Source organism: Schistocerca nitens, chromosome 1, assembly GCF_023898315.1.
Source record: "Schistocerca nitens isolate TAMUIC-IGC-003100 chromosome 1, iqSchNite1.1, whole genome shotgun sequence".
NCBI classification, from domain to species: domain Eukaryota; kingdom Metazoa; phylum Arthropoda; class Insecta; order Orthoptera; family Acrididae; genus Schistocerca; species Schistocerca nitens.
The window spans coordinates 1,144,381,250-1,144,399,680 of NC_064614.1; the positions used below are offsets into that span (position 1 = coordinate 1,144,381,250).

At 44.8% G+C, this 18,431-nt stretch overlaps 1 protein-coding gene and 1 long non-coding RNA gene across 2 annotated transcripts in view; one reads left to right on the top strand and one right to left on the bottom strand.

The window, feature by feature from the left end:
• LOC126199680 (uncharacterized) overlaps positions 1-9,909 on the bottom strand; it is a 34,199-nt gene extending 24,290 nt beyond the window's left edge. The window contains exon 1 of the long non-coding RNA XR_007540165.1: positions 9,772-9,909. This is a non-coding gene — a long non-coding RNA (uncharacterized LOC126199680). The remainder of the gene's footprint in view (positions 1-9,771) is intronic.
• Positions 9,910-10,022: 113 nt separating this feature from the next.
• The window catches only part of LOC126199669 (dynein light chain Tctex-type protein 2B-like), a 106,593-nt gene continuing 98,184 nt past the window's right edge, over positions 10,023-18,431 (top strand). Inside the window, exon 1 of the mRNA XM_049936600.1 lies at positions 10,023-10,403. Within this exon, the coding sequence (XP_049792557.1) occupies positions 10,150-10,403 (254 nt within the window). The 5' untranslated portion in view covers positions 10,023-10,149. The remainder of the gene's footprint in view (positions 10,404-18,431) is intronic.

The following is an 18,431-nucleotide window of genomic DNA, read 5'->3' on the forward strand; positions in this document are numbered from 1 at the left end:
ACACTGGACCACAGAAATACAGAAACCATTCAACAACATGAAGACAGATTTACAAAAGGCAGTTCTGTTGGCACATCCAATACCGCACACACCATTACCTACGGCAGTTGAAGCTAGCCGACAAGCATTAGAGTCAACACTCCATCAATACATAAATAAGTGTTGGCAACTTCCTCCCCCCCCCCCCCCCCCAATACAGGTTCATGGCAACATAGATGAAGTGGAGTGTGTACGACAGGAAATTTAGAAAGCTATGAAATATTTTCAGCCATGGATAACATATGCATTTAGTAAATTGAAGGACAACTGTTCCCCATGACAATTCTCGCAATAGAAATTTGTTAGCCATTTCACAAGAGACATGTGTCATATAAAAGGGGCTGAAAATGTCAGGACCAATGACATATGAGTTAAGTGCACACAGTGAATGCTAGGGCAGTTTATTCTTTGGAACTTCTGAAGTGACAGTTGCATTAGTCTTTGGTTTATTGAGTTTGACATTTTATCTTTAATCTTCTAACTGCAATCAGAAAACTAAATAATTATAGCCTCATGGAGCTAATTATTTCATCTGTATGTGGAATAAGACTGTTAGAAGGTCATTAGAAGCAAAGTTTCAGTACAGCTTAGTTGGCCAAGGCACCACATAGTGTCTATCAGTAGAGGGTTTGCTTCCTTATGATTGCAATTTTTTTCCTCATTTTCTAAAAGGTTATGGGACTTTCCTATGAAACCAAAAGAAATCATTTCTATAATATTTGATGGTATTTAGATATAAATGCACTCTTTGTTAGGAGTAAGCTTGTTGAATTTGGCAAACTTTTATATTAAGCTGATACCCTTACTGAGTGGAATTGTATGTTTCATTTTTGTCTTATTACACGTTCATGGATGTTGAAATTTTTACTTATATATACCACAGAACAAGATGACTAGCATGTGGTCAAGAAAGAAATGTAGGCTTTCATGGAGCTAATGTCAAAATTCTATGTGCGTCCATTTTCATGAACAAACTGCATGGCTTGCGAGCGAGCCAAATAAAGTCGACAACTACCACTGAAGGGCACTGAGAGCACAATATCATGTTAACCAGCAGCACTGTGGCTCATGATGATGGATGTCCCGTCTGCGTGCATGTTACTGTTAGCTGCCACATCCTTTGTGACAAGGGCTAAATCTGTAATCACAATCAAATCGGCTGATTTTAGTTCAGATAACTTATAAAAGGAATGAACAATTGGTAACAACAAAATCAGCCCACAAGATACTTCTGAGGGGGAAGTTCGGGTCGGTTACACCAAACAACACTCCCATTTTGCAGTAGTTCGTTTATTCACCTGAACACAACAAAGTCTTACAAAAAACTGACATGGCGGAACTGCACAAAGATAATCTTAGCTTAGTTCAAAGACGATACTCAGATCGATACTGGTGTCGACCTCATCGGCGCCACATAGCCCTCTTGAGACGCTGGGGGGGGGGGGGGGGGGGGGGAGTGACTATGGCGTCGGCAGGGGTGGTCTGCGGGAGCCGGACCATGGTCAGCTCGACAGTGTCATCGGGGAGCTGTGTCGGTAGATGTCGTGAAGGAAGGTTCGGCCAACCAAACCTGGAAGTCGTTGAAGCGAGCTGGGCGTCGTACTGTCATGCGGTGACAGGTAGGCCAGCGGTTTGCGGTTTGCGGAGCGACGACGACGATGTCTCCGGTGGGCGTGGAGGGAATGGCGGAGGTCGTGTCGAGCACTGGATGAAGGGAAACACACGATGAACAGTGTATCATTGCACAGTATTATTGAGACGTCATGGATTATGTCCTGGGGACAGGCACAAACACCTCGAGTGAGGGCACGTTCAAGATGGGGAGGCGTGAGAAACCTCAACAGGGCAATGCAGGCGACAGGGGAGAGGTCGAAGGGACTGGCAAAGGGCCTGGTGGTAGGGCGTGATCATAGGTAAGCTCGATGTGGGGAGCATGTGATCACTCGACAGAGTGCGTGAGACCGGAGTAGAGGGCGAGGGCGGAGAAGAGCTCGACGACTGGAGCTGGAAATCACTCGACTGACTGTGTAAGTCCGATGTGGAGGGAGTGGTTGGAGCGTTGTGAGCCACGACAGTGAGTGGTGTGGTCGTGGCCTGTAGGGGGGTAGAAGCAGGCTCAACATGAGCAGGCTTAAGTCTTTTGAGAGAGACTGTTAACAGCTGAATCTTTTATTTGGATGTCATAGGTGTTGGCTGAGCACCGGAGAACTTGGTACAGGCCGGTATATGGAGGTTGGAGGGGAGGACGGACAGTGTCATCTCGGAGCATGACATATTCGCAATTGTCCAGAGATTTCGGGACGTGAACCTTACGGCGGGAGTGGCTGGCTGGCGGGCGGAGGGAAATGGAGGTTGATGAAGTGGCGTCTGACGCGGTCCACGAAGGAAGGTAAGTCAGACTGAGGGATAGAAGCCGAAGGGCTCACAAGTTCGCCAGGGAGAACAATGTTCTGGCTGTATAAGAACTCGGCTACTGTGCCTTTGAGGTCTTCCTTATAGATCGCACGAATGCCGAGTAGCACAAGGGGAAGGGCTTCCGTCCATAGAGAGTCGTGGCATCAAAGAGCCACCTTGAAAGTGCGGTGCCAGTGCTCAACTAGCCCGTTACTTTGTGGGTGATATGCTGTGGTATGGATGCCGCAGATGTTACAAATCTCGTTGAACAGGGCCGACTCAAATTGTCTGCCCCGGACATCCGAAACGCGATACCCAAGACTCGACGAAAGCTCGAGCAACAGTTTCTGCCATAATATTGGGGAGGGGGACAGCCTCAACCCAGCGAGTTGTTCAGTCGATAGACGAGAGAACATAACGAAAGCCGTTAGAGGGGGGGGAGAAGGCCGACAATGTCAACACGAATATGTTGGAAATTCCCGGGAGGGATCGAAAAGGCGCCGAGGGGGGGGGGGGTGAAGTGTGCTTGTGTACTTTGCAGCGTTGGTACACGATGCAGGAGCGTGCCCATTGCTGGCAGTCCTTGTTGACATTTCTCCACACAAAGCGCTCTGCTACGAGGTGGGTAGACGCACGAACACCAGGGTGGGCTAAATTATGCAATGCGTTGAAGACAGCTCGACGGAGCGTGGTTGGGATGATGGGGCGTAATGTGCCCCTACTGTCATCACACCAGATCTCACCAGAAATGGCAGAGAAGGTGGTGCGGACGAAGTGTAGTGAAGAGGTAGAGTCTGAAATCAGGTTTTGTGTTTCCTCGTCAGCGGGTTGGAGGTTAGGCAGTTCAGAGAGGTCTAAGAGTGAATGGACGGTGTCGACTCATGAAAGGAAATCAGCAACTATATTGTCAGCACACTTTATGTGTCTGACATCGGTGGTGAACTGAGATATGAAGTCCATGTATCTGAAGCGTCGAGGAGGCGGGTCAGCTGGCGGGTTTGTAATGACCGCAGCCAGTGGTTTGTGGTCCGTTAAAACACAGAAAGGGCGTCCCTCAACATCAGTCTTAAAATGCTCGATTCAGTCTTAAAATGCTCGATTCAGTCTTAAAATGCTCGATTGCTTCGTAGACTGCAAGCAACTCCCTGTCAAACGCGGAATATTTCCATTGTGCATTGGTGAGCTTGTGCGAGAAGAACTGCAGAGGTGAAGTTTGGCCGTTGACTGTCTGGCTAAGGACAGCACCGATGGCAGTTATCGTTCGCGTCTGTGGTGATGAAAAGCTGCGCATTGGGATGAGGATGCGTGATGGTGCAGGCCTCGGCAAGAAGATTCTTAAGGGCAGTGAAAGAGGCAGTCATAGCAGGGTCCCATGGAACGGGCCAAGATCCAGAAGTGTTGGTGCCTGCCAAGGCGTCCGTCAGTGGAGCCTGAATCTCCGCAGCCCGAGCTAGATGTCGAGCTGCAATTTGTCCTGGTTGGTCTCGATGCCTGCTGCCGCAAGAGTGTTTGTAACAGTTTGCACATGTCGAATGTTGTCCTCGACTGAGGAGCTGAGAATGTCATCAAAATATGCAAAGCAGAATTTTAGTTCAAATAGCACTTCGTTGATGAATGGTTGCCAGGCCTGGGTTGCGTTTTTCAGACCGAAGGGCATGAATTGAAAATGAAATAATCCGATCGGGGTGGTGATTGCTGTCTTCTCGATGTCTTCAGGTGCCCTGGGGATCTGGTGGTAGGCCCGTTTGCAATCAATGACAGAGAACGTGGTCGCACCTGCGAGGGAACTGGTAAAGTCGGCCGTGTTGGGTATGGGGTAGGTGTTCATAATTGTTCGTGCGTTTAGTTGACGGTAGTCTCCGCACATGTGCCACAACTCGCCTTTCTTGGATTTCATGTGTATGGGCGTAGACCAGCTACTGGCTGAGGGTTCAATGATGCCGGAGCTTAGTAGTTCAGAAATCTGTTTTTAAGGTTGGAGAGGCACTGGCACTCGGGACAAAGTCGACGTGGTTTACTGGAGATCAGGGGGCCTGGCGTGAGGCAAAGCTTGTGAACCGTGCCGTTGATGACGACAGAAATGCTGCTGGCAGCACAGGAGGCAGTTTGTTTAAAATGTGTGGCGGGCAGGGCAGGCGAGGCGTGGCAGGTATCCGCGTGGTACTGTACGGATTTCAGCATGGCAAATCGTTGTCCTGGCGGTGATAGGTTGTCCAACTAAGCATTTGCAGAAATCGGAATTGATCCTGCACTGCACGGAGATCTGTAAGAAGTAACTGCACAGTCGATGAGGGAGGGCACATGTGGTGGGAACAAAGGCGTTTGATAGCTGGAGTCATGCACACTCCTAACCTCACTTATTGTTGCAGGCTCGAAAACGTCCGGCGAAATCGGCGTAATCGTCGGGTGAGAGGCATCGTGTTGCAGCCCTGGCAGGTGTACATCCCCCGCAACACGATGCATGTCGATCACAAAATCTGGCGTTAGGCATTGGGCCGAAGTCATTGACCAAATTCTGTGTTGATGTAACACATGCGAAAATAACCGACACGGAGGTCGCGGACACAGTAAAACGGCGAAAACAGAAGACGTTACAACTCAGGGTCACCAGTGAGGGGGAAGTTCGAGTCGGTTACACCAAACAGCAGTTCCATTTTGCAGTAGTTCGTTTATTCACCTGAACACATCAAAGGCTTACAAAGAACTGACATGTGGTGTGCCCAATGATGTATATTGGGGCCTTTTCTGTTTCTTGCATTCATGTACGATTTAACTAAACACAAAAACTGCAAGGTTGGAAGCTATACTGATAACACATCTTTCGTCAGCGGGGGCCGTGATATGCAATCTACTATAAACAGTAATAACATCAGTTACAATTTTCTGTCAAGTTATCTTACTGCAAATAAGTTACTCGTAAATAAAAAGAAGACAGGGACTATGCAATGTATGCTTAGCTATAATGAGAACATAAATAGATCTCTATTTACACCCCCATTGGCCCTTAGCTACACAAACACAATTTTTTGGGCATAATTGTTGACATATACCTGTCATGGAAAGAACATATAGACCATACTTGTAAAAAAAACCAGTAAACATGTATATCTACTGGAAAGTGTCTCAGCCTTCCTGGACTGTGATAGCTCGAGACAAATAAACTTCAGAGTGAGATATACCTCATGTAGTATCCTCTCCTGTGTATTCTGTCTCCCCTGCAGAAAGTACAGGCATGTCAATGGTAGATCTAGGCGTCCTGAACAGGGTAGACAAATCCCAGGTCCTGTCTTTCACTGAAACTGACCCAGTGGGAGTCACTTCACCTGTTGTGGGGCAACCTGTTTCATCCGGTGTCAGGAGGAAGCAAATGCAAAATGCGGAGGGTTCTATTAATCATCAAGCAGTTCAAATGCTGAAGAGGCTATTCCAGCAGCCAGTGAGGGATTAGGGTGCAACCAACTGCAGATTGTGGTGCGCGTCTGAACGAACAATGTGTGTCGTCTGCACTCCAGTCTTTCTTGGGTCATTCCAGCAACTGACAGAGAAGGTTGAGAAGACCATCCTTGCACATGGAGTTTCAATGAAGCTCGCAATTTGTAGCATTGTCCATAGAACTGATCATGGCCCTTTGGTTCTGAGTTGAGTGGAAGGATTGAACCAGAGACTTTGAAAATTCTGTGACAAGCTAGGCTGCGATTTCCTGGACTTGCGCCATAGGGTTGAGAACTGTAGGGTCCCCATAAGTAGTTCAGGTGTGCACTGCACCTCAGAGGCTGCTATTGAGGTAGCTGACTGTGTGTGGGATGCGCAGAACGGTTTTTTAGATTAGTGACTCTTCATCGCATCCCGATAATGATAACTATTGGAAACCCAAAAGTACCAGTGTAAGATCGAAAGAAATGTCTCCCATAGGCGAGAGTATTAAAACCTGAATGGTAAACTGCCGAAGCATTCACCACAAAGTGCCAGAGTTTGAAGCACTCATGAAAAGCAGTGAAGCTCACATAATACTAGGAACAGAAAGCTGGTTGAAATCTGAAATTGATAGCAGTGAAATATTTGGGAAAATTTAAGTGTATATCAAAAGGATTGGCAAATAGGAAATGGAGGTGGTGCATTTATCGCAGCAAACAAAAAACTCAAATATGAGATTGTTTGGGCAAGTCTCATTATCAGGGACAAGTATACAAGGATAATCGGATCCTTCTATCACCCACCAGATTTATCTCCTGATGTAACTGAAAACTTATGAGAAAAACTCAGTTCACTTGCATGTAAGTTCCCCAGTCATACTGTAATCCTTGGTGGAGACTTTTCTCATCCAACAATTAATTGGGAAAATTACAGTTTTATTAGCAGTGGGCGTGACAAGACATCCTGTAAAACTCTACTAAATACCTGCTTTGAAAACCACCTTGAACAGATAGTTAGGAACCCTACTCATGATAGAAATGTATTAGATCTAATGGCAGCAAATAGACCTGACCTCTTTGAGAACGTCCACATCGAAATTGGTATCAGTACCCACAACGCAGTCTAGCAACAATGATTACCAGAGTACAAAACAAGCAGTAATCTATATATCAGCGAAGAACTTGAAACTTTTTGCACAGATCAGAAGCATGTAGAGGAACTCTGACTCCAGTTTATAGAATAGTTGACCATGCACAGGGTAGATATGTACCCAATAGAACAGTTCACAATGGGAGGGGAACCTTCATGGTATACAATCACTGTAAAGAAACTTCTAAGGAAACAGTAATTACTGCATAATAGGTGTACAACAAAGCTTAGTGCTACAGAGAGAGAGATGCTGTCAAGAGAGCAATGTGTAATGCCATCAATGACTACCGTAGCAGAATGTTGTCAAGTAATCTTTCACACAACTCAAAGAAATTTTTGTCATATGTAACGGCTGTTAGTGGCACCAAAGCTAGTGTCCAGTCCCTAATGAATGAGACAGGAACTGTACTTCAGGGTAGCAAAGCAAAAGCTCAAATGCTTAACACCATTTTCAAATGTTTTTTTTTACAAAGGAAAACCCCGGAGAATTGCCTCAATTTAATCCTTGTACCACTGGAAAGACGAATACAATAAGTATTAGAGTCAGTGGTGTTTAGAAACAGCTAAAATCATTAAAATTGAACAAAGCTCCTGGCCACAATGGAATCCGTATCAGGCTCTATACTGAATTTGCAGCCGAGTTACCCCTCCTCTAACTATAATCCATCATAAATCCCTTGAACAAAATAAAATTCCCAGATCTTTGAAAAAGGCACAGGTCACACCACGTCTACAATAAGGGTAGTAGAAGTGATCCACAAAACTACCATCCAATAATGTGGACACTGATTTGTTTTAGAATCGTAGAACATAATCTGAGCTGAAACATAATGAGATACCTTGAACAGAATGAACTCTTTAATGCCAACCAGTATTGATTTCAAAAACATCGAGCATGTGAAACCCAACTCTCACTTTACTCACATGATATACTGAAGACTTTGGATCACGGCAACTAGGTAGATGCAGTGTTTCTCAATTTCTGAAAAGCATTTGACGCAGTGCCACACCTACGCTGATTGTCAAAAATAAAGTCATATGGGGTATCAAGTAAAATTTGTGACTGGATTCAGGACTTTTTGGTAGGGAGAACATAGCATGTTATCTTGGATGGAGAGACATCGTCTGAGGTAGAAGTAACTTTGAGGGTGCCCAAGGGAAGTGTGTTGGGGGGTTGGGTTGTTTCGGCAAAGAGACCAAACAGCAAGGTCATCGGTCCCATTGGATTAGGGAAGGATGGGGAAGGAAGTCAGCCGTGCCCTTTCAAAAGAACCATCCTGGCATTTGCCTGGAGCGATTTAGGGAAATCACGGAAAACCTAAATCAGAATGGCCGGACGCGGGATGGAACCGTCGTCCTCCCGAATGCGAGTCCAAAGTGTGTTGGGATCCTTGCTGTTCATGTTGTTTATTGATGGCCTTGCAGACAATATTAGTAGTAAAAATCAGGCTTTTTGTAGATGATGCTATTATCTATAATGAAGAACTACCTGAGAGAAGCTGCATAAATATTCATTCAGATCTTGATATGATTTCAACATGGGACAGATATTGCCAACTTGCTTTAAATGTTCAGAAATGTAAAGTTTTGCAGTTCACATAATGAAAAAAAGTAGTATCCTATGACTTCAATATCAATGAGTCACTGTTGGAATCAGCCAACTCATGTAAATACCTGAGTGTAACTGTAGGGATATGAAATGGAATGATCACATAGTGTCAGTCATGGGTAAAGCAGGTGGTAGGCTTTGGTTTATTGGTAGAATACTGGGAAAGTGCAACCAGTCTACAAAAAAGATTGCTTGCAAATTGCCTCATGCAACACATCCTATAATATTACTCATTTCTTTAATCTATAGGAGTGTGTCACAGAAATACTGAACGAAATAAAATGTTGAACTCTTGAAGACAGGCATAAACTTTCCTGAGAAAGTTCATTAACTATGTTTTAAGACCCGGCTTTAAAAGATTACTCTATGGATACACTACAACCCCCCTACATATATCTCACACAAGGAGGATAAACTGCACTCACAGAGGCATTCAAACAATCATTCTTCTCATGCTACATATGTAAATGGAACGGGAAGAAACACTAATAACTGGTACAATGTGATGTACCCTCTGCATGCACCTCACAGTGATTTGCTGAGTATGGATGTAAATGCACACACATCCATATCTTCAGTAAGGTATTGAGACATGGGGTGGAACACCAGCTGTCTACACAGACAGGCTCTTCAGACTACAAAAAAGGCAGTAAGAGTGGTATCTGAGGCAAACAGGGGAGAGCCTTGTAGATAAATCTTCAGAAAATAAAAAATACTAACCATCTGCTGTAAGTACAACCTGCAGGCAACAATGTTTGTGAAACAAAATCCAGAGTATAGTGTAACAAAAAGTAATTTACATCGGTACAGTACACATGGAAGGGAAAATTTTTTACAGAATTTTTTTTTAATGGGGGAGGGGGGGACTGCAGACTGTAGTCCACATACAACACGAACGATCTTTTATAACAGACTTCCATCTGACCTAAAGACAGCAAATTTGAACACTTTAAAGAATACACTTAAGCATTTATTAATAGACTGATACTTCGTATTGTACAGTGTTTGCAAAATTCCCTTTATATACCACGTAATGATATTTTTCGAACAACACACACTCTTTTTTGTGTTGTTTTGCACTTCCGTCTTTCTTCCCTATTATACAAGTTATCCCTGCAACATGCAAACCCAAACCATTTGAGTCCAGTAAATGAACTCAAACTCACATATCAACATCAAGAACTGTATATGCACTTCGCGCGTAAATAGAGTTGAAAGTCTTCTACTGCAGATCGCAATTCCAGCCAAAGTTTCAGTTGAGGACGGTCACGACTCACGAGAGTTCAGATCATGTGATTTGACTTGAAGTGACGGACAGTGTGAATACACCATCACGCGACTGTGCCGTGACGTGATGATGTGAATTAGCCTTATTGCCAGTGTGCAACTGAAGAAAAATGTGCCTGAAAAAGTATAAATTTCATTAATTTAATTGCAGACATACAGAACAGAAAAATCATTAATATTAGTAAGTGGTTAGGTTATATCGATACTAGTAACATCGTGTTTCCTTGTATCGACCCAAGAATTGTCGCTAGCGTAGTATGCTCGCCAATCTCCATGGTAACCAAGTAGTAAACAAGGATTGCAGTTGTTTTTGGTGGAGCGAAGCCGATTTCGTTGGAGTGCAATGCATTAAGTACTGCTTGATTCTGTTATTTTTGTGGTGGGAGTCCATACTGGACATTGTTTACGGCATGGAGTTTTCAAGGGAAGAGCTGTGTGCACAAGAAACAAGTGCCACAACAATAACTGACACTTCGGAAACATATCAGATTCGTCCGGATCTTGACTATAAGTAAGTTTTATATATGATTCAGAAATAACAATGACCATTATTATAGTCATTTAGATTTGCGTATATGGCAATGAAAGTGTAAATCTGGTTCTGTTATACCACAACGAAATTTGACAGTTCAATGGACTGATGAGTACAGGCGCATATTTTGTTAACTGTGTGCCGTAAAGGTAATATCTTGTTAGTGTGAACCTTGCATAAAACAGAAACGTTTGTATACGCCTAATTTAACTTACTTGTAGTTAAACATATTCGTTCTTATTTGTGTTTCAAGCACAATGTATTCAAGTTATGTAGGCCTACTCATTCAAGACCAAGTATGCAACTTTTGGTAGTAAGCAGCAACCCACACATGTTGCAACTACAAGTAATTTGCCATATCGGTAATCTATTGTACCGCTTTGTCACTCCTCAACCTAACCTAGATCTGGAGCTGATCTACAGATCAGTCTAGTGTAATGTGTTTGATGTCTTATACAATTGTAATACCAATCCATTGAACCTGAAATACACAGGCTGGCTTGAATGCATTCTCCACGTGTAGGAACAAATGGTCATTTGTACAGCATGAATGATAAAACATTGCTATGTTACATACTCAAATATATTTGCAAGGAAATACCATTTTGATGACTGTGTGGTGTATGATTCATCTGTGAAACAGCTCTCGGACTCACCTTGCTGAAGTTCTCGCATTCGGGAGGACGACGGATCAATCCCGTCTCCAGCCATCCTGATTTAGGTTTTCCGTGATTTCCCTAAATCGCTTCAGGCAAATGCCGGGATGGTTCCTTTGAAAGGGCACGGCCGATTTCCTTCCCCATCCTTCCCTCACCCGAGCTTGCACTCCGCCTCTAATGACCTCGTTGTCGATGGGACGTTAAACACTAATCTCCTCCTGAAGTTCTTGTATGGAGCAATACGTAAATTAAGGGAAAAGTAACCACTCACCTATCGATTTTATCAGGGAATCAAAAACAACATTGGTCAAACTGCTGGTGCCTGCACCAAAACAGGGTTTATTGTGCGTTATCATTCCTTGTGTGTCTAGTAAAGCCAACCAACACCCTACAACAGTGCAAGGAGATCCTTTACTAGTGCTTTGCTAGACACACAATTGCTTCTGTGTCTTTAAATCTCCAGTGCCTTGCATTTGAAGATCAAATGTGATCCGGTTTCCTCGCCCACACCACACATCCTACATTTGGGGTCTTCTTCTATTATCCCCATTGTATGTAAATGTTTTTTGAAATTCCCATGGCCTGTCAATAATCCAGCCATGCGTTTCATTTCTCTCCTGTTCAAGCCCAGGATTGAGAGACTTCTGTTAGAACATGGCTTCGGCATCAATACCTTGCCATGTTTTTGCTTTTGGACCTTAGCCCAATATTCTACATGCTGTCTCCTTGTCCAGCCTCATAGTTTTATTTTGATTATCGCTTTGTTGATTGTCAGGACAGGTTCCGATCCAATAAATGGTGTCATCTTCCCTATCTTGGCCAACCTATCAGCTTGCTCATTACCACTAATCCCTGAGTGTCCAAGGACCCACAGTAGGGTTTACCCTATTGCTCTCCCCTAGATCCACAAGGACTTCGGGGCATTCTGCCACAGTCTGTTCTTGTTTCAGGGGCTGCCAGTGCTTTCATTGCTGCTTGGCTGTCTGAATAAATGAAAATGCTATGACCTCTGTAGCACCTCTGCAAATTCTGCTCCACGCACACCATTATAGTAGTTATTTCTGCTTGAAACACAGTGGCCATCTTCCCAAGAGAGATTGCACTCTCCAGCCTTGGCTGCACCCCGTATACACGGGCCCCTACACCTTGCTATATTTTTGAACTGTTAATGAACCAATGAACGGTGTTGAAATTTGTTCTCCCAGAGCTCTTTACTTCCAATTACCACATTAAAGACTTGTTGAAGCAGCTGGGAGTTGTTATATAGTCGGCCGGCATTTCCCCAACCATATCTATGTCTATGTCACTCACTATTTTAGTGTGAGATCCTGGACACCTCAGTGAGTCCCAGTTTTTGCCAGTCTTTAACCTGTGTGCTCCAGCTGCTGCTTCCATCTTTACCCACAGGTGTAATGGGGGCATGTCGAGCATGGTTTCCATCCCAGCAGTGGGTGTGCTGCTAATTCTGCCTGTAATGGCTAAGTAGGCCAATCTTTGCATATTAGCAAGCTCCTTAGCAGCTACCTGGTTTGGTTTGGTTGTTTGGGGGAAGAGACCAAACTGCGAGGTCATCAGTCTCATCGGATTAGGGAAGGACAGGGAAGGAAGCCGTCCGTGCCCTTTCAAAGGAACCATCCAGGCATTTGCCTGGAGCTATTTAGGGAAATCACGAAAAAACTAAATCAGAATGGCCGGACGCGGGATTGAACCGTTGTCCTCCCGAATGCGAGTCCACTATGCTAACCACTGCGCCACCTCGCTCGGTAGCTACCTGCTTTTCTACCTTTTCCACCACACTAGCTCCATAAGTGATAATAGGTCTTACTGCCGTGGTGTATATCCAGTACATACTCTTGGGGCTTTAGCCCCAGTTTTTACCCCAGGCTCTCCTGGTACTAATTAAGAGTACCTTTCACCTTGGAACAGGTGCTTCTTACGTGAGGAGTCCATGATAGTTTCTCATTCAGGGTTACCCCTAGTTATTTCACTATCCCCTTCACTGGTAGAGTTTCATCAAGAAGCTTGAGATTCCAATATGCGTGTTGGATCTGCTTTCTCATAAATAGTACTACAACAGTCTTCTTAGGACTGACCCTTAGATCCTGTTTCCTGCAACAATTTTGCACAATGTTCAATGCTCCTTGTGCCATAGCTCTGACTGCACTTGAAAATTTGCCTAGTATTACTGTGACAAGATCTTCTCCGTCTCCCCGCCAAAAGTACTGTCTAGAGTTTAATTCTACAATGAATTCATTCACATCAGGGTTCCACAGTAGAGGGGACAGGACCCCTCTTTGTGGACATCCTCTGGTGTTGTTGATTACGATTTTTTCTAGCATCATGGTGGCTTCTACCTTTCTGCCACTAAGCATGGCTCTAATCCACCTGCAAATGGTGATCTCCAAGCCATGTACCTCTGCCGCCTTAACCATGGATTCAAAGGTCATGTTGCTAAAAGCCCCTTCAATGTCCAAGAAGACGCAGAGGGCTATTTCCTGGCAGTGTAGTGCTTTCTCCACCTTCCCAACAAGTTGGTGGAGTGCAGTTTCACATGGTTTTCTTGGTTGGTATGCATGTTGGTTTATGTGCAGAGGGACCCTAGTTAATCTCATCTACCTAACTTGGACGTTGACCAGTTTTTCTAATGGTTAAGAAGAAAGGAGGACAGACAGATTGGGCCTTGGTATGATCAGTTCTCCCTGTCTTTGGAATGAAGACAACCTTCACTTTCCTCCAGACATTAGGAATGATTCCTACCTCTATGCTAACCCTAAATAACCTGCATAGGAATCTTATTATGATCACTCCTGCTTGTTGCAAGAGCACTGGAAAAATTCTATCTGGGCCAGGTGACTTGAACGGTTGGAATGTTCCCACCGCCCATTGGATTTTACTGTAGTCAGCACATTCTCTGGGAGATTCCCAGTTCTCCTTTCGAATACCTGAAAACCGAAATCTCACAGGGACATTGTCCTGGTCTATGTTGTCTGTCAGAGTACTTTGAGGAAAATGAGTCTTGAGGAGTAGTCCCAGCATTTAATGTGCTGTCCTTGTATACTCCCCATCCTCTTTCCTTAAAGTTCCTCCTGGATTAGTTGGTATCCTAGTGAAGATTTTGTGAAGTCTGGCTTGAACAGCTGTGCCCTTTACCTCCTCACAGAATACTTTCCAGGACACCTGCTTTGCTTGCTTAATTGCAAGATTGTATTTGACAAGGGCCTCCCGTTATTCTGTCCATTGGCCTTCCCTTCTCGCAAGGTTGAACAGTCTTCGCGCCTGTTTCCTCTGTGATTCCAGGTTGTTGTTCCACCAAGATACATTCCTGTTCATGCACTTCTTGGTGATTGAGCAGTTGCCATCGTATGAGGTTGTGATGGCAGAGAACTACTGACTTCTGAGAGGCTTGAGTCAAGGTCCCTCCTATATGCCCCCCAGTCTATTTTCCTGAATTCCTATAGGACATGGTCTGTCTAATGCCCATTTCAACCTCGAACTTAATATACATGTGGTCTGATGAGAATGGCATTAAAGCCACATGCCATTGTTTGACGTGCCTACCCATCAAAGTGGAACTGAAGGTTATGCCAATTATCTCTTCCCTTCTTATATTCCTAAATATAGTTTCCTTGCCCCTATTGAGCATCTCTAAGTTATTTGCTAGAAGTAATTCTAGAAGGTACTCACCTCTACTGTTGGTGTCGGCTCTGCCCAACAGTAGGTTGTGAGCATTAGCATCGCATCCTGTTGTGCACAGTCTTCCGCCGGTCTCATCACCTCCTGAGAAAGAGAAGTACTGTTCTTGTAAGAAAGGTATGCCGAGGCCATTACGAACTCCCTTGTGATACCTTCCTCACGTTGTCGCATCCTGATGGTCACTAAGTCCCTAGAACAAAAGTCCACTATCAGCATGAAGGGGATTCCATTTTTTACATAAGTGCGTGTTCTAGAGTTTCTTATATTTCTAGTGTAAACCAGCTTACCTCTAGTGCCACCAAGGCCCAAAATACCTCCTTTATATAAATAGGGCTCCTGAATGAGGGCCACCTCCACTCCTCATCTTCCCAGAATATGACTCAGGGCAGCAGTGGCCCCTTACTTTCTTCTGCAGCACATTCAGTCTCCATCTTGCCACCATTGTCGCTTCTGATGTCTTTGATTACCCTGACGGCAACCTGCGAGAACCGCAAGAATAGTCTCAGGTCCTGTTACCGTATTGCCTTCAGGGACTTCTCTCCGACTTCCACCACAAGGGTTTGGCCATTTGGTGCAACTTTCCGGTCGATTACCTTTCAATCCTCTGTTGAGACTTTCAGGTTTTGAGAGTATTTTCTCAATCAGAGTCCCTGGTGAGACATCCTTAAGGAGTTTTGGCACCCAGATTAAAATCTTTGCAGTCTTGAAGAGCTGAGTCACTGTCTGCAGCTTCGCATCCTCCCACAGTGATATTAGGGGCACCTTTTCCTTAAGCCAGTCCACTGTAACACCCCCCCCCCCCCCCCGACAAAGATAAGAGCACTGTGAACCAGATCAACTCCTCTGAATTTGTGTCCTGGACCAGTGTCACCCCCCGTTTTCTGGATACGCTTATCCTGAGAAGTGGGAGTCCTAGATTCCCCCTTGTTCTCTTACTGCCTGCCCTCGATGTAGAAGGGGTGTGTACACCCCCTTCACCCTGGCACACTCTTTTCGTGAAGGTCTGGAAGCTAGGAACAGCTTTCCTTACTTTTAAAAATGCATATTACATTGAAGCGCCAAAGAAACTGGTATAGGCATCCGTACTCCAATACAGAGATACGTAAACGAGCAGAATACGGCGCTGTGATCAGCAACGCCTATATAAGACAACAGGTGTTTGGCGCACTTGTTAGATCGGTTACTGCTGCTACACTGGCAGGTTATCAAGATTTAAGTGAGTTTGAACATGGCATTATAGTCAGCGCATGAGCGATGTGACACAGCATCTCCGAGTAGCGATGAAGTGGGGATTTTCCAGCACAACCATTTCACGAGTGTACCATTTATATCAGGAATCCAGTAAAACATCAGATCTCCGATATTTCTGTGGCTGGAAAAAGATCCTGCAAGAATGGAACCAATGACGACTAAAGAGAATTGTTCAATGTGACAGAATTGCAACCCTTCCACAAATTGCTGTAGATTTCAACGCTGGGTCATCAGCAGGTATCAGCATGAATGCGAACCATTCAATGAAACATCATCGATATGGGCTTCCGGGCCGAAGGCCCACTCATATGCCCCTGATGACTGCATGACACAAAGCTTTATGCCTCACCTGGACCCGTCAACACCAACATTGGACTGTTGATGGCTAGAAACAAGTTGCCTGGTCGTACAAGTCTTGTTTCAAATTGTATCGAGCAGACAGACATGTACGGGAATGGAGACAACCTCAGAATCCATGGACCCTGCATGTCAACTGGGGACTATTCAAGCTGGTGAAGGCTCTGTAATTGTGTGAGGTGTGTGCATTTGGAGTGATATGGGACCCCTGATATGTCTAGATACAATTCTGGCATGTGACATATATGTAAGCATCCTGTCCAATCACCTGCTTCCATTCATGTCCATTGTGCATTCCGACAGACTTGGTCAATTCCAGCAGGACAATGCAACACCCCACACATCGAGAATTGCTACAGAGTGGCTCCAGGAACACTCTTCTGAGTTTAAACACTTCCGCTGGCCACCAAACTCCCCAGACATGAACATTATTGAGCATATCTGGGATGCCTTGCAACATGCTGTTCAGAAGAGATCTCCACCCTCTCATACTCTTACAGATTTATAAACAGCCCTGCTGAACTCATGGTGTCAATTCCCTCCAGCACTACTTCAGACATTAGTCAAGTCCTTGCCCCATTGTGTTGTGGCACTTCTGTGTGCTTGTAGGGGCCCTACACGATATTAGGGACGCGTACCAGTGTCTTTGCCCCCCCGCCCCTCCGATGAAAATACCTTTTTAGGCAGTCCTCCTGTAATTAATTTATCAGAATATTTGTACTTGGGAGTGTAAATTTCGGTAGACACTAATGTTCAGAGTAAAATGCTTTTTCTTTACCAGTAAACAGACAGATTGCAGAGCAGGAACAGCACCCAGCACCCCCCCCCCCCCCTCCCCTTAGAATCTGGTGTATAGAGATTTTATTCATTGTAGAATTCTCACATACTTCTAGAATGGATTTCCTGCATCTCTGCTAATCATTTCTACCCAATTGTAACATTATGTGGTTTCTGAAATGGCTTGACTTGAACTGACAAACTCGTAATTTATATTAACAATTTTGTTTTAGAGTCCGTCCCCGCCCCCACCAAGCATGTGGCATTCTCTCTCTTTATGTCTTGTTATGTGTCCGAAGACCTCCCTCCTTCTCACCTTGCCTCATTTCCTAGCACCTTCCCAATCAGATCAGCTCAAGAAACTACTTTCAATAATCAAATATCAATAACTAGTCTCGCTGTGGCACCGAGAGAGAGAGAGAGAGAGAGAGAGAGAGAGAGAGAGAGAGAGAGAGAGAGAGAGAGAGAGTGTGTGTGTGTGTGAATATGTATACTTTTGCTAGCAAGAGAGCTAATGCTCAAATCCTAGTATGGATGCTGTTTTCAGTTACGTGCTTCTGTGCTCCCCACAACTGATCTGGTATAGGTGAGTGGTTCCTCTCCGGGGGACACCACCTTGAAGTAGCACTGTCCGTGCAGGTGGTGAGGCTTGTGTGTTTGCGTGCAGCGAAGGGCTATGCAGGCTGTGGGAACCTATGGTCAGTAAGGTCTTGGCCGATGGACCAGACTAAGCGTGTCCCACAACGACCTGTCATCCCACATCCAGTCCTTGTCCTTTCCCGACTCCTCAATACCCAACCCAAGGTGCGATATGATCTGTGCTGAAGAGTGTGTGGCTCATGGGAAGGTGTGTTGTGAATGAAACCTCAGGGATACTGGGCAACCTCCATCAGTAATTAACCTTGAACCGTATGAGGTTGCCATGGTGTGGACCGATTAGATCTCCAACTCTCATAGGACCAAAATGGACACAAAAGAAAATAGCAATACTGAGGGGCAGGTTGAGACCTCCTCAGACACCCAAACAACGGGGCTGGAACTTATGGAAAACATCCCCTCAGCTGAACAGGGGGACAGACCTATTCAAGAAGTGGGAATGGTTACTAAGAAGTTGGACCAGATCAAGATCAAAGGCTTGTCTGGGGCATAGAGGAGGGAACTTCTTAAAGACCAAAAGCTAAAGGAAGGAAAAGAGTGGCTTCCTAAACAAAAGTGGAAGGAACTAAAGTGAGGACGAGCACTTTCTTCCACCAACCCTTCAATTATGGTA